This window comes from Falco peregrinus, chromosome Z (assembly GCF_023634155.1).
Source record: "Falco peregrinus isolate bFalPer1 chromosome Z, bFalPer1.pri, whole genome shotgun sequence".
Lineage (NCBI taxonomy): Eukaryota > Metazoa > Chordata > Aves > Falconiformes > Falconidae > Falco > Falco peregrinus.
Window position 1 is genome coordinate 74719769 of NC_073739.1, and position 26793 is coordinate 74746561.

The 26793-nt window shown below is 59.4% G+C and overlaps 1 protein-coding gene across 1 annotated transcript; it reads right to left on the reverse strand.

Annotated features, from left to right (window-relative positions):
- Positions 1-15626: 15626 nt before the first annotated feature.
- On the reverse strand, positions 15627-25651 carry PHF24 (PHD finger protein 24). The gene is made up of 8 exons (XM_055791095.1): positions 25246-25651; positions 20049-20421; positions 18950-19135; positions 18383-18461; positions 18079-18281; positions 17573-17739; positions 17240-17338; positions 15627-17134 (listed from the first exon to the last, which is right to left on the reverse strand). The coding sequence occupies exons 2-8, from the start codon at positions 20415-20417 to the stop codon at positions 17038-17040; spliced, it is 1200 nt and encodes a 399-aa protein (XP_055647070.1). The 5' UTR covers positions 20418-20421; positions 25246-25651; the 3' UTR covers positions 15627-17037.
- Between the last annotated feature and the right edge of the window lie 1142 nt (positions 25652-26793).

Genomic DNA, 26793 nt, shown 5'->3' on the forward strand with positions numbered 1-26793 from the left:
TCAGACCTGTCGTGAGACAGGCAGGGAAAGCAACTGGTCCTGCAGGTGCTGCAGCTCATGGGTGAAGCCAAGCAGTGATGTGAACAGTTGAGGCCGTTACTGTCATGTTTGTAATGATTAGAGGGTGCTCTTATAACCTCTGTATGCTTCCTGTTATAGAGGAGGTGTTCGAATGGGATGTTTTCGAGTAATTCCTGGGTTCACAGCTTGTCCGTCTCCTGGGTTTTGGTCACAACATTGGTTTCCCTGTCTTTTCGTGGGGTCTCTGACTTGAGTCCCCAGGCAGGGTGCAGGGAGCCACCTGGGCTCCTTCTTTACCCGCCACAAACTGAATGTGGAGCCCTTCTGAGCTGGGAGAGTCTGAGTTCTCACTGTACTCCCCGCACAGTGGCTGAGTCATCGTGATATTAAACCAGCACTTACTGTTACCCTTCTATTTTGCTGTCTATTTGTTCAGCCAGCCATGTACCCTCAGTGAGGTGGGCTCACGCTGCTTGTCCTGCACCATGCCAATGCCCTGGCCTTGCAAATGCTTTGTGTTTTGGTCTTTCATCACCAGCGGCACTGGAGGCCCCAGAGTGGGGGAGCTGGTGCTGGCTGTCCCTGTGCTCACAAATGATCTGCTTGTTGTGCAGCCTGCCTGGGGACAAACAAAGTGCTTTGGTCCAAGCGCTGGGTGCGGCCCCTGTGCTGCTGAAAGCTGGGCAGGAGCAGGGTCGGGGCAGACCACAACCTCCCTCCCTGGGTGCAGCAGGTGTCTTAACCAAAACTGCTCCTCCTTCACAGCCTGTCTGCCTGCCAGCACATCCGCACCCTTCTAAAGACACGCCGGGAAAGTGCAGGGAGGGGTGGCAGGAATAATTAAAGGTACGAAACTGTTTCCATAGAAGGAACAATTACATAAACTGGCTCTCTTCCGTCTGGGGGAAGAGATGACTGAGGGAGGCATGATGGGGAATAATAAAATCCTGTGAAGCACGGGAAAGGTGAGCAGGAAAGGGCTGCTCAGGCTCCCTCCCTGTAACAGGGCATCTTGCGCAGGAAGCAGTGGTGGCCTCTCAGGGCATAGATGTGTGTTGTGTAGCAGTTTGGGATTAGTCTGTGGACATGGTGGCCTTAGGTGGAGGGAGGATGTGAGAAACTTGTCTGAGGTCAAAAGGCAATTAAACAAATTCCTGAAAAGAGAAATCCAGGTCTGGCTGAGTCCAGTGATGGTGCTTCTGGAGTGGGAAATCCCCAGGCTGCAGGGTTGAGCAGCACAGTGTGTACCCCTGGAGCTTCAGCTCCTTCTAAGGGTTTGGCTGTGGGTCTCTGTCCGAGAGAAGACGGGCAGCTGGGGAACCACGGCCTATTTTTTTCTGTTCATCTGTCATTACTTGGTGTCTGAAAGTCAGAGCAGTGGATGAGGCCGCCAAGCTCTGTAGCCTCCTACCCAAGTGCCAGCTATGAACCATGTTCCTGGCAGGTGCTGTACGACTGCAAGGGAGACCTTTCCCCTCTCACTGCCACCTCCTCTGAGTTGGATCTGTATCTCCCCGTGGCCTAGCTGGTGGAGCAGGAGTGAGGGCATGACGCCCCATGCAGGAGAGCGCTGGCTCCTTGCTGTGCTGCTCCCTGTGACCCACTCAGACTCCCCTGCTCAGTGTGGCTTGGGGGAGTCTTCAGCAACTGTGGCTGGGGAGATGCATCTGAGGACACTGGGCTTGGCAGCAGTGGGGTTTGTACTCTGTTCTCCACGGCGAGAGCAGTGCCCACGCATTCGGTGCTGTCTCTCCTTCCTGCCTGTTCCCATCCTTGGAGATGCTGCCCGCCTTTTCTAGCACCCTGAGCTGCAGGATGAGGAAAGGGCTGCAAGGAAAAATCCATACCCAGGGTTTTTTGGTTTGGGTTTGGTTGGTTTTTTTGTTGGTTTTTGGGTTTGTTTTTTTTTATTAATGTCCTGTTCCCTGTCTGCGGCTGTCCTGGCTGTGGTCTGAGCTTGATGCATCTCCTAGGAGATGCTGGTGGGTCACCTTCCAGGTCAGGCCTGGGTCTTAGTTCCTGCTGAAACTGCTGTGTGTGCTTGCAAGCTCTGTCCTGAGGACATGGGGACCTTCTTCCTTGGGGCCCTTTCCAGCCTCTGGCGTGTCCCCCAAGGAAACCATCAAACTCAGGTGGCTGGCTCTCACCAGCTCCCAGTCGTGTTGACTCATGTCGGTAGCCCCAGCATGTGGTGGATTTGTGCCTGCCCACCTCTGAGCATGGGATAGTCCCAACGGGAGTGGTCCTCAGGCAGTCTCATGCTCCGAGCAGGGTCAGCCCCAAGATCAGGGACTGACCTTGAAAACACCCAAGGATGGTCATAGCACTTGCAAGAGCTTATTCCAGCAGCATCTCCGTGTCCTTGTGGGGCTGTGTTTCATCAGAGCCTGCCTGACTTCTGAGGGCATGTGGGTTGGAGAGGGTGGAAGCCACTCTTGGCTATAATGATGGTGTTCGGTTTGTCCTCCCCAGCTGGGGCTGAGGATGCCGATTGCTGCCTCCCCCCTGCCAGCACACTGCCGGTGGCAGCCGAGCCGGCCGCACCTGCGGGGGTGGCATAATGAGCCGTGTCCTTGTCTCAACCTGCCGCTTCCTCTCCCGGCAGTGTCTGTGCTGCCAGCTGGGTTATTTTTTCTTTCCCCCTTTTATTTTTTCTTCTTCCCTTCCTGCCTCTATTCTCAAGTGGTTCCCAGCCGGTGCTGGCACGTGGCCCTTGCTGGAGACCTCCTCCCAGGCTGACCTTTGCAAACCCCCTCGGATGAGCACACTGGGGCTCTCCTGCCACTCGTCGTGGGTGTGGAGGGGAGATTGCAAGCGGCTCTGCATGGCAGTGGGCTGCAGTGCGTGGGAGAACTCGGTCCTTTCCATTCCCCTGCTGCCTCCACCTGTTCTCAGGCTCTGCTGGAGTGGCCAAAACCTGAGGGCAGGAGTGAGTGGGAGAAAAGGGCAGTGTGGGGGATGCTGCAGTGCTTTTCTGGGTCAGAGACTGGGGAAAAGCAAGGCTGCACCAGACAGATCCTGACTCCGGACACCTTGGTTTGGCCTGACCTGCCCCGCTGACTCCTGCTCTGAAACACCAATGCACAGGTCTGAACTGGGCACGCAGAGTGCGTGGGCTGGGAAAGCCTCTCGTGGGAGCTGTGTCTGCAGACCCCCTGACCAAGCAGGTGAAAGAGGAAAGGCAGTGTCCCCACCGTGATTTGCGGATGCTGGAACATGGTGAGTTGTCCCTGGTTGTGGTGGGAATCAGCAGCACGCATAGGTCTCAAATCTGGGGCATCTGGACTCTGATTGAGAGAGATCTCCAGCAAGGCAGGGTGATGGTAGCTGAGGGCTGGCAACAGCCCTGCAGCCCCTGGAGGCCTCCTTGCTACCCACCTGTGACCTCACATGTCCTCTTGGAAGGGAGCCAGCTGTACTGGGGAGCCTGAATAGCACTGGTCACCCCTGGGGACCCATCTGCACGTGGAGGACACGTGCTGGAGGGCACGCACTGAAGTTTGGCTTTGCTCCATTTCAGCTTCCAGCCTTTGCTCTGCTTTCCTCAGCAAAGGCATTCTAGCACTCCATAGTTTCTCTTGGGAATGGCGCTCTCCAAGTTACATTTTAACCAAGTTATTTCTAGCCTGCATTTGGGTGCCAAGCACACTGAGCTTTTCTAGCCTCTCCAGACACCCCATCATTTGGGGAATTTTGGCCTTGAAATACATCCTGAGTCCCTGCTTTCCAGGGCAGGGACATCCATGGATGTTCCCAGCAGTGATGCTGGCCCTCTGAAGGTCACAGCTGGAGGTGGGTAGTGTCTGGGCTGGAGACAAACCCTGCTGCATCTATTAGGAGGGTGTCCATATGCTTTTCCTTTTGCAGATCTGCCTAGCATCTAATCCTTAATTTTCCAAATGAGCTGAAGGTGGCAAGTTGCAATGGCTTCATCAGGACAAAAAGTGGTACCCAGCTGACTGCTGTAGGAAGCTTGATAGCTCCATGGTGCTACCAAATCTGTGACTTCTAAAAAAATAATAATAATAAAAAAAACCCTGGGGTTTTTTTGCAAGTTTTCTGAAAGAGCAGACTAGCTTATATTTATTCTGCTCTTGCTTTTCTCTGTTGCCTTCCAAACCTCTTTCCCTGTGACTGCCCTGGTCTGATGGCAGGTGGTCCTCAGAGGGGTGCAGGTGATGTTATGCTGGGGGCATAAGACTCCAGTGGTGCCGTAGCAGTGCTGGGTTGCTCCCCTCCTTACCCGTAGCCCCTAACTACTAACCCTTCTGATTTTGCTGCTTCCTGAGCATCCCATCTCCTTGGTCCGCTGGGATTGTGGATGGTGGGTGCATAAAGCCATAGAGATCCCTGTACAGAAGGAGAAGAAGTAGGAGGAAGATTTCCAAGCACACTCTCTGAAGTGCTGGAGGATGCTGAGGTGCCCCTGTCTCGTCTTTGCGAGCAAATGGGGACACATGGGGCTACCTGGCCCTGGGCATTTTAGCTCGGGCTCATGCCTGCCCTTGGCCCTGCCATATGTCACTGAGCCAGTCCTGTGGTGGTTTTGTGGATCTCCAAGTCACTCACCTGCTGCTGGCAGGGAACAACTTTGCCTGGAGTTTTTCGTCAGGAACCTGAAACACTAACTATTCCACCAGGTTGAAGGATGGTGGAACGGTGGAAGGGGACGTGGTAGTGAGCTGGGGATGCTGGCAGGGACTGGTTGAACATCTGGTGCCCTGGGTGGAGGCTGGAGCAAGGATACTTTTTCTCTCTGACTGTTTCTTGCTCAGAGGCAGAGTACGGGGAGATGGGGCAGGGTTTGGTGGTGTATGAAGTGGCTTGACAGTGTATTATGGATCACCATCTGCAAAACAAGCAGCTTTTTCATGTGTCTCTGTCCCAGAGGGCAGACCTTGCAGATTTCTGTTTAATGTGGTCTCCCTGGGTGCCTGTCACTGTGGTATTTGGGCACACTCGTACTACCCTGCCTGGCAGAGGATATCTGCAGCGGCTGCTCTGTGCATGGGTTTTTTTTCTGGATCCATTGCCCTACTCCTTGGGGATAGGAGAATGGTCTTGCCAAGGCAACCTTGAAGACGTTTGCTGATCTGCTGTCCGGCTCCTCCCATGCTTGCTCAGGATGAAATGGGGCTCCTACTCACCACCTGCATCGCTTGGGTCTGGTGGCAGTGCTTGGGCTGGGGGCCATGCTTGCAACATTCCCCTCTGTAACACTGGCTTGAGAGGACAGCCCAAGAGCAGAGCGAGCCTCATGCTTTCCTCTCAACTCAGACCAATAGACAGGGCAGGAGGTTTGGCTGTTCCCCAGCACCCACCAATGCTTTCCAGCAGCCCCGTGAGCCACCAGGGCTCCAAAGAGGCCAGATCCCTGGGGATGTGGAAGTGTCTGGAAGCACTGCACAGCTGGCCAGCTGCGGGGCCACTTCTGGACCATTGGGACTCTAATTCCCAAAGCCATGTCGCATTGCTTGCAGTAGGGCTTGCAGAGAGGATTCACTTGGCACGCAGTGCGTAGAGTTGCTGCAGGGCACCAAGATAAAGCTGGTTGCCGTTGTCTCTGGCAGGACCATTGCAAAGCAAATACATCTGAGCCTGGTAAGGGGTGGTGGTGGGTTAAGGTGAAAGCAATGCTTTACAACCCCCACCCTCCAATGTGCTGTAAGAGAGCAAGTGAAGAGGGACAACTTACAGCGCTGCGTAATCAGGGAGCAAATAAGGAAAGCAGCAGTGTCTCCACATGAGAAGGGACTGGAAGAATTGACACTGAAGAAAATACAGCCCCCATCTAATTGCATGCTTTACTTCAGCCTTCAGTAAGGGCAGAAGCAGTGAATGTACAACCCAAAGGAGGGTGAGGAGTGGGAGGGAGGCGGGGAGGAGAAATTGCTGCTGCTGGAGGAACAGAAACAGAGCATTCAGCATGCCAGGCTTGGGGAGAGGGGCTGGGCAGCACTGTGGGCCCCTGGATTGACCCAGGGTAGGTGACACACACTGTGGTGGTGGCAGGGCTCCTCTTTGGCAGCCCACTGTCTTTACAAAGTGTTGTTCAGGCTGGAGCAGTCTTGAATGACCTGTGTTTGTGAAGGAACAATCTGGGCAGGTACAAGCCCTTGTGTCTGGTCTCAAATTCTAGATAAGATTGAGGAAAAATAAGAATATTCAAAGTCAAATGGGAAGAGCAGCCATTGAGGGGATGGGTAGGGACACGGCACAGACTCTAGGCTGCAGGTGCTGATGCTTTTGCTTCCTCAAGGCATGTGCTCTGGAGCCTGCATCCCTGGGTCATGCCAATGTGGGCAGCAGTCCTCACTGCAAGAAACCCTTGCTGTCCAACACTGATGTTGGCACATGTCTGCAGCAGCAATTAGAGAGGGGAGCTGAGCTTGGCACGCATCCTGCAGGTCCTGGGGTATGTGTGGATGCATCAGTATGGCCCTTCTGTACAAGAGGAGGGAGAATAGTACTGATATCATGACAGCTGACCATCCTGGATGCCAGGACCTGTTATCTGCCCAGCAGGTCAAGAAAGGGTCCCTGGCCAGGGCATGATGCTGCACTTGTGGGTGCTGCACACATGGTGCCGGGTGCTGCCGCTGCACTGAAGCTTGGTGCTGCTGGGAGGCTGGCGGGTGAGGGGGTGGGGGGTGGAGATGGGATGTTTTCTCGGGCACCTCGTGGGCTTAAAAAAAGAAGTTATTCCAGGAAAAGAAATGAGCTGAAACCACTCCATATCCCTGCTTGGTGTGGTGGCTTGTCCCACACTTGGCTGGAGTTACATAAGGACGCGCCGGCACAGCGGGGTCACGCCGGGGCGCAGGCTGCAGCCATCGCTCTGCCCCACTGCTGCCTGGCTCTACTTGTGTGCACCCTGTGTGCGCTGAGCCCCCAAACGGGGTCTGCAGAGCTGTGTGTTGTGGAGTGTGCCGGGTGTGTGCACACATGTGCAGACACATGTTGCATCTGCCTGTGGTTGCATGCAGGTGTGTGCCGTGAGCCTGTGTATCCCGGGACACTATTTTCCAGGTGTCAATGCCACGCCAGACCTTCTGGCTTAGAAGTGGAGGTTTCTGTCTGTACACCCCACCTGTATGTGTCGCTGGGCATTCACACATTGCATGCCATGCACATACATGTCCTGCATGCCATGCATGTGCTGTGCCCTGTGAGCTCCTTCTCAAGCTTTTGGGGATAGAGTGACCTGCCTGGCCATGGTGAGGGGGTTTTGCTGCAGCAGCATCCCTTGCAGAAGGTGGGGCAAATGCAGCTGGGAGTGCTTATGTGTGTGCTAAGGGGGCATCTCCTACATGAGAGTCTCTAGATTTGGAACCAAAAAGTGGCAAGGGGGGCTCTCCACCCCCCTATGAATGTGGGTCCCTACCTGTAGGGAACCAGGGTTCCCTACTTGCAGAGCTGGGGGTCATGTGGAGGGACACACACAGGGTGCGGACTGTGCTTGCATTTTGGAGCAGGTGGTGAAGAAGGTGGCTGGGGGTGGGGGGGGATTCCTGGAGGGTGCAGGGGTCGGCGAAAGTCTGCCGCACGTGCCTCCCCGCGTGTGTGTTTGCATGTACGGGCAGAGCTTCCGGAGAGGGTGAATGAATGAGGCAATTCACTATTTCAGCACTGGCTCTGCTAAGGCTTTTCCTTTAGAGGCAGGCGTGCGCCGGTGTGTGGGCTCCTGCCTGCGTATGCGTGTGGGCTCCTGCCTGCGTGTGCAGGTGGGCGTCAAGGGGGCTTTGGGAGATGTTTGCCACGTCAGGGAATTCACTCCGGGGGCTGGTGCGCGCCCCCGCTGCACTCGCTGCCTTGTCTGCTTGGCGCAGCGTTGTGTAACTTCCGATGCCCCCACCGGATCTCCTTCTCCAGCAAAGCGGGATGCTCGGGCTGCCCTCCCTGCTCGCTGCCGGGGAGACATCCTCCCAGCCAAACAGGGTGAGGAGGGCAGCCCCAATGTCCCCCCTTTCCAGGGAAGCCAGTGCCTTTCCTCCCCGCTGCAGGGAGGGCTGGCCCTGAGCGGCAGACCTGCTCCAGCAGGCAGAGGGACTGGCTGCAGCAAAGAGCCCTTGGCAGCCAAAACTCAGAGAAACCATTTTCCTGGGTCTTACGAATTCATGCCTCTGAAACCAGGGGTTTGCACTGGGAGAGGTAAAGGAGGGGCGTGGTTCTCCCACCGCAGGGGACCCACGAGGGACATCAGCATGCTGCCATGGCTCCCTGGATGCCAGGACCTACGAGAGACCTGGGCTGAGACCCAGCAACTCATCTCATGCAGTGCCAGGCAATGGGGAGAGGAGGTGGTGAGGCTCATGGGGCCCATTGTGCCTAGTGCCCCACAGCCCGTTGGAGGTACCCAGAGGAGATGGGGCAGCTTTGCTGCTCTGGGAAGCAGAGGGACAGCCAGAGCAAGGGGGGATCTGCCTGACATTTTTGTCTCTCCACCAGCAACTGCGTTGCCATGCTGGTACTGCGTTTCCATGCCAGTACAGCTGTTTCCATGCTGGTACTGCCGTTGCCAGGCTACGCCGAGGGTGTTGGGAGAGGATGTCAGGTTGCTTTAAGGATGAGAAGATGGGAGATGAAGCTGGGGTGATGCTGTGGCCTCTGAATGCCACCTCACTGCCAGCCCAGGGACTTGCTAGACACGGGCCAGCTCTGAGGGGGCTAGGTGACGATGAAGGTGTCACTGACCATGGGAGCCGGTGTGATGGGTAGAGCTCCCCAGAGCTGGGTCCTGGCAGGTCACTGGCCTTGCAGTACTCCCCTGACATTGCCTGGTGCTCCCCCAGCATTGCTTGGTGCTCAGGGTGCTGGAGGGATGACCTGAAAGCAGCCTGGTATGTGCATGGTGGTGTTTTAGCAAATGGATTTATAAGGTCATCAAATAAAGAAGGCAGGGTTATTTGACAAGCACTGTTGAGTGTATGGGCATGAAATGATGCTGGGTTATAGCCCCTTCCTTGATTTCATTTCCTGTACCATCCTGGACTGTGATCCTGCTCTTGTAGCTAATAGCAGTTCAGCTGGTGAGGCTCATCCCAGCCTCATCCCCAATCCCTGACTGTAACACACAATTCTGCACTGTTAAGTGAGCCAGAGACCCTTGAGGCCCTCCTGGCTACAAGTTTCAGGGCCTTTCTGAGTTAGAAATGATGCTTCCCTTGCAAACACCCTCCTGGGCTAGAAGGTCTGGAGGGCATGCAGGTTCCTTGGCTCCACTCCCCATGCATGGAGCAGCCTGCAGGCTCCCACAAATCTACATGCCAGCTGGGTTGGGATGTTTGTGCCCCAGTTACACTGCAAGAATCTTTGCAGAGTGGGGAGAAGAGTTGCAGCATGCAGGTCAATGAAGCAGGGTGGCCCAACTGAGGTATCAGCAGGAGCTGCCGCTCCACTGCTTGAATTGCTCTTCTTCATCCTGCTGCCAGCTCCTAAAGCACAGGGTAACGCCAGATGTTAAGTTTGGTGGGAATGGCTTATGTTTTGGTTTTCCTTCCTTCAAGGGGGAAGGAATTGGTCCCAGAGGATGCTGAGCCCCTGGGTCTTGGCATCCCCTCCTCCTGCCTTTGATTTTTGTTGTGTGCTGGGTGCGTATGTGAGAGCACAGCTGTGCCAGGCTGGGGCTCAGGAGAGATGCCACATAGTGGGGTCATTTTTCTACCTCCTTCTTCCTGCCATTGAAAGTTCACTTTCTGGTCACCAAGGCAAATTTTTGCAAGGCCTGTGCCTGTCTGTCCCCCAGCAGCCAGCGCGGGGTAGTGAGGTGCAGGCTGTCCACAGGCATGGGGTGGCCCCAGTGTGGGAGCGGCATGGCGCTGAGACTAGCAGAAATAACACTTGGACGTAGCCCGCTGGCTGTCGGCATATCTCGGGAGGGCAGGGACGGGGCTGTGCATGCCCCTGCCCTGCGCAGGCAGCTGCTGGGTGTTTTCCTGTGCATGGGAGATGCTGGCTGTCCTGCAGTGCTAATGGCATGTCTCCCAGCCAGTGCCTGGCTGTGGGGCTGGGGCCAGGGCAGCACACCACCTTGGCTGAAAGTATTTTCTCCCCAAAAGTGAGATGGCAGCTCACAGTGCCCCTGCCCTTGTGCTGTTTCTCCCCATCCCGGTACCCAGTGTCCCTTCGGTGAGGAGGGGAAGTGCTGCCAGAGCATCCCACCCAGCCTCCACCTTCCCTCTGCCCAGCCCCCCCTCCCTCCACCCCCACGCTCCAGCCTAAATAATTCTTCTTCTGCCTGGCTGTGTGCAGACTGCTCTCTGTCCTTCCCTTAGTCATCGCTCAGCCGAGCGAGACAGATATAGTTGTGTGCGGCTCCCCACGGATCAGTCACTCCAGCCCCCGGATTGTTTCGCTGCCGGGATGCCCCGTGCCGACCACGAGGTGCCTCCCCCTTTATCACCCTCATTGCTGCTGCCAGAGTCCCTTATCCCCTGCCTGGCCTGCCGGTGGCCCAGTTGATGCTGCATGGGTTGGCTCCACGTCCCCTCCAGTGGCTGCAGGCTGGGTACCTTGGCCTGTGCCGAGCATGGTGCTGGCTTTCTGGGGTGGCTCAGATCCAAATCCCTGCTTTCCAGGTACCCTGGCTGCCTGCCTTCTTCCCTGGCCAGCCAGGGTATGCTTTGGCCCCACGGGTCTCCCAGATGAGTCCTGGATGGATGCCTTGTTACCGGTGTCCCCATTGCATGCCTTGACATGGGGCTGGGGGGCACAGAGGGGACTGCCTGTGCTGGCTTTCAGGTACAGGGGCGCATCCCAGACGGAGAGGGGATGTTGGGGTGCACAAGCATAATGCATGGTGTGAGAAGGGTTGCTGGGGCATGCAGGGACATGCATGGCACTGCACAGCTGCCCACTGTGGTACCAGAGGGACTGTCAGCACCTGCTCCGATGCTAGCCACGGGGCTTGGATCTGTGCAGCCAAAATGGGAAGGCAGGTCAGGCCCTTTGCCATACGTCAAACCGTTTCCCTCCCTGACTCACTCAGCAGCTGATGCCCCTGCCCCCTGCAAGCCCTGATGCTCTGCAGCAGCTGCTTAGGGGCCAGTGGGGTGCAGGCTGCTGTGGAGAGGGGAACAGTGGGACATGGGAGCCTAGGGCTGGGCCACCGACCCCAGTGCCACCTCCCAGTCCCACTGCAAGGCCAAGGGCAATAGGTGCAGGGAGGAATGGAGGACTTGTGATGTTCATGTGTTGCTCCTGCATGGCCTTGCACTGAGGCAGGAGAGGACTTGGACACCCTGCCCGGGTGCTGTGTGGGTTGCCAGGATGAGTCACAACAAAGCTGCTGCCTGGAGCAAGATCCTCACTGTGCCCAGCACATACTCCCCCTCCCCCCACCCTGGGGATGCCTCTGCACCGCTTTCACCATGCAGGCACCCCAGGTCCCTGCGCATAGCCGTGCTGCGGGGAGACAAGCTGGGGCAAGCATGCTGTGAACAGGAGGCAGCGTCTGGCAGCCCTGCGCCCTGTCAGGGCCACTGAGCCAGCGGTGTGGGGGTGGTGGGAGCTGGCAGCACGGCGTGCTGGTGGGAACCTGTGCACAGCCCCCTGCGTGGGCTCCCGTGGGTGGCTCAGGCCATGTGCATCCTCCTAGGAGAGGTACACATCATCTCCATGCTTAAGTGCCCACAGGGTTGTGTCCTGTTAAGGCAGCTTGTTCTGCTGCTCCTGGCAGTGTGCTAGGGGAGGTGCTGGGGAGGGCACCCCATTTCCCTGCTCAGGTCCCATATAACTCTTTTCAGGCTGCCCTGTGGACCCAAACAGCATGTGGCTGGTCCCAGCAGGTGCTGGTGGGCATCACAGTTGCTACCCCTGTCACCACACCCAGTACCTGGCTGCATTTCCATTGCTTGAGCATCCTTCCCAGCCCTGTGGCAGTGCTGGGTATGGATGGACCCTGTGGCTCTTATGGGATGCAGTGGCTCTGTGCAGAGGAGGGGGTTCCCAGGGTACCTGCCAGGGGACATGGAGAGGAGGGGGCTCTGGCTCCCTGTGTGTCTCGTGGGGAAGGAGTGCTAGAGCTAAGGAAGCCCCGGGCCAGTCCTTCTTCTCAAAGGCCCAGTGTCTCCCAGCTCCTGGGTGCTGCAGAGGATGGAGCCCACCCCAGACTGCAGGAGCCTGGGGCTGCCTGGGCTGAGTCCCAGCTCCTTATGCAGGGTCTGTGGCCCACCACTCACCTGTCTTGGGCACATGACCATGGAGGAGGAGGGTGCTATGGGGCAGAGATTGGAGTCAGAGCTGGGTTTGGGGCTGGAGGAGAAGGGGGTCACAAACCACCCTACAAAATTATTTCTGGGGACTGAAATCGGTCCCTGCATCCCTCCCCACCGCGTGCTGTGACGGCTGTAGGACCAGGAGCTGGGCGTGTGGATGAAGGCACGGCCAGTGCGGTGTTGCTAGCCCCTCCACTCCACCGGGATGGTCTGGCAGCATGCTCTTGTCCTCCACTGGCTGTGCTGTGCCGTGTCCCCGTCCCGGTGCAGCAGCGCGGTACGGCTGTGCAGTGTGCCGGTCCCAGCGCGGCGCTGCCCGCTCCTGGCGCGGTGCAGGGCGACACCCCGTGGCCGCCTCTGCTGGGGAGGGGAGGGGGAACACACACACGCTTCTTACAGCCCCGCCCCCACACCCCCCGGTCCACCCGGAGGTTTCCCCAAAGGGGTCTGGTCCCTCTAGAGACCCTGGCTCCGGTGGGGATGTCACTTCGGGCTGGTCCAGCCTCCTCATCCCAGCTCTGTGCGCCAGGATCCCCTCAGCTTCCCTGCTCCCTTACCCTGCTCGCATCTGGGTTGCTGCTCAGTGGGGACACATCTCTTCGTGGTCACTCCTGCCCTGGCCTAGGAGGGGAAGGATGGTTGGGGCCACCAGGGTGGCACTGCCTCCAGGGGTTCTGGCTGCCGATGTAACTGTCACATGCTGTCCAGAGAACCCCCTTTTCCTGCCAGTGGTCCCTGCTGGTCCTGTGGCGGCGATGGGATGTGGCTCTGACATCCTGCCCCAGCGATGGCTAGCTGCCATGGCTTATGGTGACAGTGTCTCAGCCCATCGGGTCACCCCTATCCCCTCTGTGTCAGCAAAGCCCCCTGCACGCATCCCTGAGGGTAGGCTGGCTCTGATGTTGGGCACGCTGTGGTCACTTTCCCTTTGGGATGCACCAGACCTGATGGCAGTTGGCCAAGCCCAGTGGAACCCAGGGGACATGCAGAAGTGCCCAGGCTTGGAGGAGGGTGCTATCCTGCACCTTGGGGTGCAAAGCCAAGCCGTTTTGGGGGTGAGTGGCAGCCCTGTGCAATGGCCACGCATCCCAGCAGAGGGTGCAACCTCCCCGGCAGAGTGGGGCACTGCTGGTCCCATGGGACAGGGGGACACCCTGGGCCGGGCAGGACAGGCAGCACAAGGTGCTCCAGTCCTCTTGCAGGTGGCAGGGCCACCTGGGTCAAGGGTGGCTGACGCTCTGACCACTGCCTGCTGCAAACCGAGCTGCCCCCCAGGACTCCATGACGCTACCCCTGGCCCCAGGCTGGGTAATGCTGGGCTGTAGCCCTGGGGCTGGGGACACCCACTGGGGAACAGACCCACAGGGACCACAGCACGCACTGTGTGGCACCCAGGGGTGGGTGATGGACCGGGGACAACAGATGTGTGGGTTACACAAACACCTCCTACATCAGCATCCTGACCTTTTGGTCTGGGGCCTCTGGGACTTTTGGTGGGGAGATTTGCACCTCTGTTCAGGGAAAGGTTTGCACCAGCATGCAGTGGTAGGTTTGCATTGGGATTCAGGGAGACGTTTGCACCAGCATTTAGTGAAAAGATTGCACAAGGATTCGGGGGGAGATCTGCACCAGCATTCAGGTGGTGAGGAGGTTTGCTCATATGTGCAGGGGAAAGTTTGCACCAGCATCCAGGGAGGTTTGCACCAGCATTTGGCAGGGCAGTTGGCAGGCCATGGAGGCTTTCTGGGGACAGTATCTCTGAGGTCATCAGTCTTGAAGGAGCAGGTGGCAGCTAAGAGATGCCATGGCACCACCTTGCCCATTCACGACCAGCCTCCTGCTTCTTCCCAGACATTGAGGCTGCTGTGTGGAGACACAGCTGGCTGGGGCACGCTCTGCCCCATGGCGGGCACTCACCAAGACCTTGCAGCTGTGGCAGCAGCGCCTGCGTGCTGGGCATCTGGTGCCACGGTTGTGACAGCACAGCCCTGCAGGATGCAGGCCAGTCTGGCCACCTGCAGCCCTTGTTAGCCTTGGGGACACTAGCCAAACGCATGCCCTGGCAGGGCTGCCAGGCTGCTTCAGGGGGTGGCAGGGTAGCTGGGTCTGGGAAAGCTGTCTGTGCCTTGTCTTCAGGGGATGGGCTGGATGCAGAGTGGGGCTGGATCAGGGTCTGGAAGGGTTCTGCCTTCCCAGCTTGGATCCTGTGGAGTACTCAGAGTGTGGGTTTGGGGTGCTGGCAGCAGGTGCTTCACCTCCAGGGTCCCCAGGATCTGTGCTCTGCCCCATCTTGCTCTTAAGCTCCAGCAGCTGGAGCAATAATGCAGCAATTATCACTGCCTCCCCAGGCAATGGCTTCCCTGGGGCTTCCCTCCATAGGCCGAGCCCAATGACATTGCCTACCGGTGGCGTCCCAGCTTCAGGCACACAAACCACAGCCATCTCCATCTTCCTCTGCATGCCCATCCTCTTCCTTAAGGCGACAGGTGCCTCTCCTGGGAGCTTTTACAGCTAATCTGTCTTCCAGGGCCTGAAACACTCACTGGATTTTCTTGGGGCGCTGACTGGATGCCACCACTGTGGTCTGGATGCGATGGCAGCCCACTGCAACCATAGGAATGGGCTGAAATATCGAAGTCCAACTTTCAGCAACAAGCTCTGTGTCACTGGTGGTCCTACGGATGCTGCTGGGGCAGCATTGCCCTCCTAATTCTCCCCTGGGTCCACTTCTCAGGTCTTGTTCCCCTCCCAGCTGCAGCACAGGCACTGTGCAAGGGAAGCCCCCTCCGGGCAGGTGAGCCCCCTTTGCTGGCAGCCTGGTTCCCACAGACCATATGCCACCAACAACAGCTGCAGCTTTCCCTGGGAGCTCCGTGGACGTGGCTAGAACTGCAGGAGGCTCCAGCCATGGGGATCACTCTCTAGACACTGCCTTCTAGGGACCCTTGGTGTCTCTGTGGGGTTATTTTGCATTTCCCAGCACTGCTGCAAACAGCCGGTTCCCCAGCATCCAGCTGCCCCCCGTGCCCAGTGTTCTTTTTGCAGCCTCCAGTGCCTCTGCAGGCAAGGAGCACACTCGTCCCAGTGGATGGGCATCCCTCCTGCTGCGGGGGCTGGGTAAGTTGTGGGGCCAGCTGGGCACAATTCCCACTGTCTGCTCTCCTGGCAAGACATGTGGCATCCCAAATTTGCAGGGTCCTGGGTGCAACCCCTGGCTTCCCCCCATTGCTGCTGTGGGACACCTTTGGGATATGAGGCCAAGCCCATCTTGTGGGACAGGAACCTGTGGCTGGGGCAGGGTGTTAAACACAACAGGAAGCTGTGGGTCCCCAGAAGTCCCCAAGGAGAAGCCAGAGGTCCCGTAAGTACACTGGCTGGAGGCTAGTTGGACACAGCTTTTTAATGGATGCTTCTCAGTACAGTACAAAGTGGTGGGTGTTGTGACCCACACACCCACGGCCACCTCCTTGCCATGGCCATGGCTGTGGCCCCATCTCAGACCTAGCATCCAAAATATCCCCATTGGTCTGGAATGACGGAATGATAGAGGAAGATGTCATGTCACCGGCGTGGTGACATGTGGGGAGAGTCCCTAGAAAGGTGACCTGTGCCCTGGCTGGGGAAGGGGGGACGAGCAGGACAGTGCCCCATCGCATCAGGGGTGGAGGTGAGGGAGTGACCAGGCTGTTGCAGGTGCACCCCTGGTCTGTGCATACCCCGGGGCACCCCGGCTGAGCCAGGGCACACCAGGTGGGGAGAGGCTGAGGGCACTGTGGGGAAGTGGCTGAAGGGGCATGGGGCAGCTGCCGGGGCTGCCATGGGACCTGGGCATCCTGACCCCTGGCATGTGCAGGGCAAGGTTTCCAGGGGTCTCTGCTCCTTTGCCTGCATGCTGAGCACATCCATCCACCACAGGGCCCTTGGGCATCAACCCCACCCAGCGAAGTACCTCATCCCTGCAGCATCCCATGGGACCAGGGGGACAGGAGGGGGTGAGGGACACAGGGGAGTGCTCCTCTGCACCCAGCCTTGCCCTCCCATGCCCCTGGTGTTTTCTGTTCCCAATGTTCCTTCCTACACCGTTGCTGTTGGCATTAAACAGTTGGTCCCCGGCAGGGCAGGGTTGAGCCATACCGGGAAGCACTCTCTCCGACACAGCCACGAGCTGTGGGTGCAAGGATGGACCCACAGGACTCCAGCTCCTGTTGGAGCCTGGCAGGGCTGTGAAAGAGGCCAAGCGGTGGTCAGCCACGTCCTCCCCCTCAGGACTCCCCATGCCAATGAGCTGAGCTGGTGCTTGCTGCAGACCCCCGGGTGCTGCTGCCGGCAGCGTGCAGGGGCCCACGCTGCCCGGCCGTGCTGCCCTGTGGTGGCTGGGCCGCATGGCTGCTCTGGGCTCTGCTGTCACCCTGTGACTACCCAGACCTGGCTCCGGGACCACAGCAAGTCCCACTGCTCCTCCGGGACCAGCCCCGCTCTGCCTGCGGGTCCCTGGGGGCAGGTGCTGGGTGGCGGCCGGCACTGGCGGGCAGGGGGCGCCGTGGGGGGGGCACTGTGGGGGCAACAGGCCGTGCTGCCCCCTCCCCGCATCCTTCCCACCAATCAGAGACACCCCTTCCCTCAGCCAATCAGAGCTTGGCACCCATGCTCTTCACAACCAACCCACAGTGGAGGCAGGGGGAGGGAGCAGCACGGCCACTTCCCCACCAGCCAATCGGTGGCCGGCTCCGCCCACAGGGGAGGGCGGGGCAGGTCTCCGTGGCGGGAGAGGCCTCGCTGCCCAAGATGGCGCTGCCGGGGGCTAGGCCGGGGGCTGCAGGTGGAGGGCGGAGCTGTTGGGGCGGGCGGCCAGGATGTAGGCGACGTTCTCCTGCAGGAAGCTGGGCCAGTCGACGCGCCTGCAGGCAGAGACGGGCTCACCATCTGCCATGACATCGCTGCTCCCCCAGTGTCTCCTCCAAAATGGCGGTGTCCCCCACCCCCCTAGACCTCCCCTGCCTCACCTGCCTTCCTCCTGCTCCGTGGCTGGCGGGGTCTTCTGGCTCTTGCTGCTGCCGCTGCTGGCAGGGCTGCTCTCCGACATGGGCCCTACATGGCTGATGCTGTTGGGGGGAGGAGGGAACCCTTTGCTCCTTGCACCCGGTGGTGGTGGCTGGGGGGAAGAGGGTGTGCAGGCCCAGGGCAGGGCTGCGGGCCCATGGAGGGGGACGTGGCAGGAAGGGCCGGGGGGGGGGGGGGCACCCATTTGTGTGCAGAGCCCCTTAGGTGGGTGGTGGGACTGCAGCTGGAGCCCCAGCAGGGATGTCACCCCCACCGGAGGGCGGGAGTCCCCATACCTGACATTGCAGGATGGTGTCTCCTTTTGATGCTTTCGGAACCAGGTGTGCCGGGCCCGGCGGCACTCTCCTTCCCTGATGAAGCCATCGCTGTCCTGGTCCAGGGCCAAGAAGGCTGCTCGTGCCCTCTCCCGCTCCTTGACTGTCAGCAGCCGCAGCAGGGCATTCTGGGGGGGCAGAGAGGGTAAGGGGGAGTGCTTGCCCCATGGGAACCCCCACCTCGCCCAATGCTGTGGGGTCTCCTGCCCTGGTGCCACAGCCATGGGGTGCTGGCCATGGGAGCCAGCTGCAGGTGTCAAAGCCGTGGGTGCTAGGAGCCAGCCCGGTGCGCTGCAGCCATGGGTGCTGGTCACAGGAGCTGGCTCTGGGTGCCATGGTTGTGGGTGCTGGCTGTCGGAGCCAGCCCGGGGTGCCATGGCCATGGGTGCTGGCCATGGCAGTGGGACCTAGGTGCCACAGCCATGGGTGCTAGCTGTAGGAGCCAGCCCTGGGTGCCGCAGTCGTACCTGTGGCCGTAGTTTCTGCAGCAACTGGATGGACTCATGGGAGAGGAAGTCGTGCCACTCGATGTGCCCCTTCTTGTCAGGGTCCAGGGCAGAGAACTGCAGGGCCGCCTGCTCCTCCTGTGCCTCGGCCATGGGCTGCTCAAACTGCTGCTTGTGCACGAGGTGTTTGTAGTGCAGAAAGTCGTCCAGGGTCAGGCAGGTCTCTGTGGGGGGTAGATCGGCGGTAGGGCACCTGGGGAGAGGGGACCTGCCACCCCAACAACTTCCCCTAACCATCTGGACCTGCTGTGGGGAGGTTACACACCTGGAATGATCTTGCAGTGCTGCAGGGTCTCCATGAGGCTGTACATCTCTTCCTCTGTCAGCAGGAGATTGAGGTTGTCCTGGTGTGGGGGGAAGAGAAGAGCCATGGGGCAAAAGCTGCGGGGTGGGGGGAACAGCTGGCCATGCCAGAACACCAGGGCCCCTTGAAGGTATGTGGGTGTGGGCACACAAAGAGGGACAGTGCACTGTGTCACCCAGGGGTGCGGCAGTGGGATGGCTCCATGCCCTTGCACTTTGGCCATTCCAGCTCTGCCATAGCCCCTCCTGTACCCAGCAGCACATCCTGTGGTCTCACGTCCCCCGCCAGGGTGAGGTGCTGGGGGACTGGCTGCAGGGGTGGGGGGGTGGCAAAGGGCCGCTGTCCCCTCTTGTCTGGTGGCTCCTCATGAGGCCAAGGTGGGCGGCAGGAGCTGGAGAGCAGCAGGTCTCCCATCGCCCTGGACCAGGCTGTGAGGTGGGACTCGCTCATGTCCACGCAGGGGCATGGCTCCCCAGGGAGCACCCGCCACCCAGCAGAAGCCTGGTGTCCCCCATCCCAGGCACTCACGCAGTAGTAGCAGCTCCATCCTGTCTCGGTGTGTGCCGTCTCCGTCATTTCCACAGCACTGTCGTTCTGCAGGTAGCCCATGCGGCGCAGGCAGCCGTCGTGGTACACCCGGCTGCAGATGCGGCAGGGGAAGAGGCTCTCAGCCGTCCACACCTCACAGATCTCACACATCTCGTCATTGAGGACCTGGGGAGAGATGGGCAGATGCTTAGACAGGCAACCGTGGGCAGGGGGCTGGCTTCTCAGGGTGGGTGTCAGGGTGATGCATTGCAGGTGGGGATGCATTTTGGGGGGCAGAAGGGACAGGAGGGTGGGATTGCATGGGGCTGGCATAGGTTATAGGTGGTGGGGATGTAGAGGACCTGGCTGATCCAGCTAGAGGAGGGTGGATGGGTTTGTGGGGATAAATAGAGGGTGGATAGGTCCAGCTGTGGGGTTGGTGGGGCTGTGGCATCGTAGGTTCTCCGGGTTGCAGTGTGGTAGGTGTGGATGGCCAGGCTGTGGGTTTGGCTGGTCTTTAGGGTTGCAGTGTGGACAGGTGGAAGTGCTGATCTGTGGGTTGGCTGGTTGTAGGTGTGGACTGCTAAGCTTTAAAGCTGTAGGTGGGCTGGGGTGTAGGCTTGTTGGGGTTGGTGGATGGTTGGGTAGGGTCATGGATGTGAATGGGTGGGCTGCAGTATTGTGATGGGTGGGTAAGCTGTTGGGTTGTAGGTGGGCTGGGTTGTAAGGGTTGCGGATACAGATGGATGGCTTGAATTACAGGCTGGCTGGCTGTAGGCTGAAAAAAACCATAGATTGAACTGTCCTTCTCTCTTCCCCAAAGCTGGAGCTGTCTGTGTCCAGCACTGACCTCTCCTCTCCAAGACATCACCAGGTCCCTCCAAGGCACATCCAACCAGTCACACCCTCCTCCTCGTCCAGCTGCCCAGCCGTCAGCCCCCGCTCCACTGAGCCACCTCCATGGTGTTTTGCCATGCCTGGGGAGGCTGTCACTGCCTGGTGGGCACTGGGGATGCTTGCATATCCCTGGGCTCTCCCCTGCGCATCTCCAGCCCTGTGGTCATCCCTCCCTCCACACCCCTGTGCTCTGTCTGCTCACCTGCTCCCTTTGCTCCAGGCTGATGTGTGGGAGCTCATCATCGTGCAGCTCCCGCTTGGGCCGGATGAAGGCGGGTGGCGTGAACCTGTTGGCCCGGTCAAACTCCTCTGGCTCCACGCCCCGACCATCCCGCAGCCGTTCCCAGGCCGCCTTGCTGGTGCTGCTCTCCTCCAGCTGGGAAGGTCCTGCCAGTGCCTCCTCCTCTCCCTCCTGCACTGCTTGCTCCAGTGTCCCTCGGCTTGTGGCCCCTGCCTCTGTCCGCTGCCGTGTTGATGGCTGCTCCCGCAGCCCGTCTTTAAAGGCTGACACGGCCAAGCTGACCTTCTGCACCTTCTCCACCGTCTGCCGCCTGGACATCAGCACCCCCATGGCTCTGTGGGGGGAAGGGAGGTGCTCAGTACTAAGGCCTCAGGGTGCAATGCTGGTCCAACCCCTGCACCATGTCCCTGGTCCCAAAATGGTGTCCCAGTGGCTTTTCCCTGGCTATGTGGGGAGCAGCTCAGGGCTGGGAGAAATGGGGGTTCCTTGGCAAGCTGGCACTGGGATCATCCATGGTGGCCATGGGGAGGTGGACCTGAAGCCATGTGGAAATCTGGCCATGGAGGGTTTGTGTTGGTGGGGGAGCAGGACAGCAAGCAGGGAGCTGGTTTGGGTTCACCCTGCTCCCTCATCCTTGCTCTGTAGACTCCAGCTTAACAAGAAACACATCCAAGCCCTTCCCACACCAGACCGGTAAATCCCAGAGGGACTGGAACCAGCTGTAACCTAGCCCCTTGTGTGCATCTCCTTTCTGCCTCGGAGAAAGCCTCTTTGGCCATCCAAGTGTGAGAAGTGTCCTCCCAGCAGCTCTGCCCAGGGCTAGGGCATATCAGAGCTGGTGCTGGGTCTTTGACTTTCGCAAAATTCGTCTTCACCCCCCAGCCTCTCCTGGGCTCACATGCTTGTGTGCATGTGTGTGTTTGCTGCTGCCTGACCGCTAGGCATTCTGCATCCTGGAGGGAGCCGTGAGGTGAGGCTGGGCCAACCGTAGGAGGGTTGTGAGGAAGCAGGAGGGAAGGGGAGCAGTTCATGGATATAGGGCACATGGGTCCTGAGAAGGGGGTTTGGCTGCAGAATTAAGGGAAGATCATCTTAGGGTAAAACAAGGAGGGTAACAGCACCAGCATAGCAGGTCAGGCCCTGTCTCAGTTGGGGGTGGGCTGAAGCTGGGGAGAAGGAGGATTTGGTCTCCAGTGACGTGGGGCACAGTATCACCCTGTGTGGGTCCCAGCAGTGTGCCTGTGCCCTGCTGGGGTTGCATTATGAATATGCTGCAGCAAAGAGGTGTTCCCAGATCATGCTCAGGGACCAGGAGGGAGCACTCACTGCCTTTGCAAGCAGGGAGACATCGGAGCAGCCATCTCCTGCTCCATCAGCCTCAGCAGGGAAGTCCCCAGGTAGCGGGATAATTAGCAGCACGTGAGCACACACTGGGACCTCACAGCTGTGGGAGGACACAGCACTGTGGGCGCTGCTGTGGCAGGGATCCTGGGCAGGGTAGTTACAGCTGTATCACATCAGCAGTGCTGAGCAGTGCATGCTGGCAGGCAGCACCCAAACACCACCACGCACACACGCATGTGATTTCCCAGCCTCCCCACCAACACCATGGGACCATCTGCGTGCAGATTCCCACGCACAGAGCTGGGTGTGCAACACATGTGAGCCCTGTCCCCTGTGTGTGGGTCCCATCAGTGTGCACATGTGTGGGTATTTACAGCTGTTGGTCCCCGTGCCTGGTTTGGGGCTGGTGCCTGGCATGCTGCAGCTCCTGGGGGTTTGCAAAGGTGGGAGTGGGGAAAAGCTGGAGGCAAGTGCCCAAGCCACAGCAACAGCATCCCTGCAGCTGTGCCAGTGGGAGGGAAGACACCTGAGGGTCTCTGCCTCCTTGCTGTGCTGCTACACCCTGCCCGCACGTCTCAGGATCACACCAGCCATGGGCAGGATCAGTTCTGCTGCTGGGCAGCATTGCGGCTGTGCCTGCAAGCCAGAGAGCTGGGGGCACCGCAGGGAAATTCCCTCCAGGGGCTGCCTTTGCAGGTTCCTGCATCACCAACCATTGGCCAGATCCTGGCCTCATCCTGTGCAAGGATGAGAGGGTGCAGAGAGGCTGGGCTCAAAGAGAAGAGTGAAAAAGAGGGGTGTGGGCTCCAGCTCTCAACACACTAGTGCTCCCAGTAGCTGCTCTGGTCCTCCTGATCCCCAGTGTGCTGGCAGCATCTCCTGCAGTGCTGTTGGGGCTCTGGGTGGCCCTGGGTGGCCCATCCCCAGCCATCCTGCAGTGTGGCCCGGCAGCCTGGGCAGCAGTGGGGTGACTGGTGTATGGGGCTGCTGTAATCCCCCAGAAATGAGGTTGCCCTGTGTGTTCATGGTGTGGTCATCCCCCTGTCCTGTGCTGCTGCTGGGAGATTCTAGCCCATCTCTGTGTTTCCTGTCCTCTCCCAAGGCCACCCCACTGTCTCCTGCCACAGTCAGTGCCACTGGCTGCTGCATGCCTGGAGTCTGGAGGGCATCACTCCTGTCACAACTTGTGTCTGTTCTCAGCCCTGTTGGCCTCCCTGTCCCAGCTAAGGCTGCACAGCTGGACCTGCCTGCATGTCCAGGGGCTGAATGGCTTCACCCCAAGCCCCATCTCTAGACCCTGCTGCCTTTCCACAGGCCTCAGTGCTCCCCAGACACCCCAGACCGGCTCTGCAATCTCTTTCCGCCATGCCCTGCCTGACCCATTGGCTGTGTGGGGTGGGACATCACCTCCACACAGCCTTGCCTGGATCAGGGTCCTGCCAGGTTTGGTCCTGCCTGGATTTGGGGAGGGGGGACCACAGACACCCTCACCCCATAGCAGTCCAGCTACCTGAGCAGCCGCTGCTTCCTCCATATGTCTCTGAGGGAAGGTGTCTTTGCTGGTATTTGTGCCCAGCCCTTGAGGCACCTGGAGCTGGGGATCTTGTGCCACCGACCAGCTCACTTTGCTGGCGGGGTCTATTTTTAGGTCACCCCCATAGAGGAGATAAATCTGGGCATGGGCTGGAGCTGCCTGCAAACACCCGGCTCCACTGAGCCCTGCTGGCACCAGGGGCTGTTGCTGCAGGTGCTGGGCATGTTCCCACCCCCTTCACTTCCCTTGCTCCCAGCTCCCTGCACCCCTGCCCTGTCCCTGTGGCTCTTCTGGTGGGGATTTATGCCTTGCTACTTCATCCCTGCAGCAAAATGCTGAGCCAGAAAGCACTTCATCTCCTAGCACCCATCTTTCCCAGCCCCACACAGCTCTGTGTGTGGGGAAACTGAGGCACAGAGGCAAGGCTGGTTCAGCTGGAGTGAGGATCAGCCCATTTTAGCTGAGGACAGGGCACTGGTGAGACAGGGCTGACGGCCAGCACAGAGGCACTCCGGGAGAAGGAAGCAGGTCAGAGCATCCTGATGCAAACAGACCCAGTGGTCCTTTCATGTCTCCAAACTCTCCTCCCTCCCATGGCAGCAGGAGCAGGGAGCACCCATTACTTGTGCTGGGGTTATGGGGTGCCAGGTTTAGCTATGAGGGCAGTGGTGGGTGTGGGGTGGCAGGTGATGTGTGGGTGGGTGCATCACAGCACAGTGGGGGCATTGTGGTGGCTGGGAGCACAGGATGGATGCAGCAGGGAGCAGTGCGGGGTGGGTGTGTTATGGGGTGGATGTGCTATGGTATGGCTGGCAGCGTGGGGCAGGAGTTATGGCCTCGTGGGGAGTGTGCAGGTTGGGGGTGTTGCAGCAGCTGTGGGCACAGCGTGGGTGGTGGCTTTGGGTGCAGGGATGTTGCAGCAGCTGTGAGAGTGGGTGATGTCTGTGGCAGCTGGGCATTTGGGATGGGTGTGTTTCAGTGGCCATGGCTGCAGGGTGGCCTGTTGCAGTACCTAGTGGTGGCATGAGGAGCTGGGTCTGTGGAGCCACAGGGTCCATAAGGCTGGCCATTGCCTCTCTGCCTGCCTCGTGCTCAGCCCCCCTGCCCCATGGTGCATCCCCAGTGCAAAGCTCTGCCAGCAAACCAAGGGCCAGCGGGCGCTTGGGCTTGTGTGTGCCATGAGCAGTGTCCGTGGCACCCCTTGCACACACCTTCAAGGGGATGCAGCAGGGGTGTGCCAGGGGCAGGACCCCCTCCCAAGCTCCCCACTGATGGGGAAGGACATGCCTGGTCCCCACAGGCTCCTCGTGGGCCAGGACTCCTCCCTGCCCTTGCCAGGCTCCTCGTGTTTTTACCCACCAGTGCTGTGCCTTCCTGGGAGCAGCATTATGGACCTGAGGGCAGAGAGATGGGGTATCGATGGGGAGAACACCCTGGGGCCCCTGGCAACCTGGGCCCATGGCTTGGTCTGAAGGGCACTGAGCAGGGCTGGGAGGAGCTGCCATGGCTCTGGCACAGCCCTGCACACACTGCCAGCTGCTGCCTGCCTGGGGTGAGGGGGACCGGGCAGCGCAGGCAGCAGGCTGTGCTTGGGGGATGCCACATCCCACCTCTTTGAGCTGGCCGAGGGTATCCAGAGGGGTCTGGCAGTACCACCTTGTCCCCTTTCCCTGGCAAATGTCACATGCTGGGACTGTGGCACTGCTAGGGCTGCTGCTGTGAGGTGACCCGGTTGCCATGGGGCAAGGGGATCTGCAGATGATGGTACCCTCCCCACGCTCTGCAGGGCTGCAAGAGCGTGGTGGGGAGGTCTGCAGGGGTGGCTGGAACCCCAGCTCTGCTGTGTTCCCCTCCTGGGGATGCCAAATTGGTGGCTGCATTCCGTGCTGGATCAGGCTGCCAGTCCTGTCATGCCATGGCAGATTTTATAGGTGTGTCGCACGTTTCAGTCTCCCAAAGGGGGATGAAAATGCTGTGACAGCAGAGTCCCTACCCCTGCAGCAGACACGGCTCCTGCCCAGCTTCCCACTTGTCCTCCTCGTCTCTGTCCCCAGCCCCTCTCCCCAGCACCCACATAAGGATCCTGACACCTGGCCAGGATCCTCCCACCCCATCCACACCCCCACTTCCCAGGCACCCCATCCCAGGAGCCCTGGTCACCTTCTCTGGCACCAGGACCTCGGGGGCAGCAGAGGGACACACCCATGGGGTGTCTCGACATGTGTCCAGCCCGTGCCATGCTCTGGGCAAAGAGCCAACGGCGGCAAAAAAGCCACTTACCAGGGTCAGGGTCCGTCCGGGGCGCACGAGCCCTAGAGAGCAGTCCACACGATGTCCATTGCCACCGCCTCTGGCCGCGACCCCCCCTCTCCAGCTGTGGGTGCTCACCGCATCCCGTGCCCTGCGTGCAAATCCCGGCCAGGGGACGGAGCGGTGAGGCTGGCACCCGGGGAGCCAGAGCCCCTGCACTTGCTACCGAAGGATGCAGGAGACAGCGAGATGCTGGGAGCGGATGCCTGTGCGCGCGCACACACACAGACACACACAGACACACAGACACACAGACACACACACACACACACACACACACAGACACACACAGACAGACAGGCGCACGCGCACGCGCGCACACGGGAGGCGCAGGGAGCTTCTGACAGGGGCTGAGCAGATGCAGCCCGGTTTGCTGTCCCTGTACCAATTGCTGCCTGGGCTGTGTTCAACAGCTCTCTGAGACACGAAGCATTTTTTTTTAACCACGCTGACGTTGGCCGGGAGATACCAACAACAGCTTTTCCCTGCGTCTCCCCTGGTCCCTGGGGCTGAACTGCCTTTCTTTGAGACAACCTGAAGGACTAGGAGACGAGTGAAGGTGTTCCCTGCCCTGCCGCGGGGTCTTCCCTGGACCCGGCGCCCCCACCACAGGCTACCTGCAACTGCTTTAACCTCATACATGCCGGTCAGTGTTGCAGGCAGGCTGTCCTTCCCGCACCGCGGTTCGACTCCCCGGTGCAATGCAGCACCAGGGGTTTCGGTTCCCCCGGTCCCCAGGACTGGACATCACCTGGGTGCACACCACAGCTCTGCAGTGGAGCCAGCGGTTCACAGAGGGTGCAAGGGAATTGGTGCTGGGCTGGAGAGGTGGGTGCAGCCCTGATGCAGTGCTTCTGAAGGTGGCATATCTTCTCCATGTGCATCCACAGCTGCCTCACATTGGCCTAGTGGAGATGGTCAATCAGCCCCCTGACACCCGCCTAGGATGGGGTACAGCTGGCTGAGGGCATTGTGCTTTCCCGTTCAAGAGCTGCCAGCCGTACCTGGGAATGATTTAGGGTGCAAGAGGCTCTGAGACCTCCTAGGACCAGCTTCCAGCCAGGCCTGGGATTAGTGCTGAAGGTCACAGCAAAGGGGCCTGGGCAGTGGGGATGGCTGCCAGGATGCCTTGCCCCTTGGCCAGGCTGGATACAGCAAGCCCTCTTCTAGCTAGGAGACAGGGATGCTCTGCTCAAAGCCCCACTGCACTGCTGTCCTCAGGATGCTGCTGAGGTGGGAATCCCACATCCCAGCCTGACATCCTGGCCCTCCGTGGAGCAGGGCCTGGCTGGCTCCATGCAGACCTGCCAGCCCCATGGAGGAGTGGACATGTTTGCATGTGTGCAATGATGCATGTGTCTGCAGAGGCGATCAGGATGCCTTGGTAGATCAGTGAGCGGCAACCGTGCGGGGATCTCACCTTTCCCATGCAGAGAGTGGGATCGGGACCGTGGGGTGGAAGCCATGGGATGAAGGACTGTTGGATGGCTGAAGCTTGTTGGCACCTGGGAGCTCAGA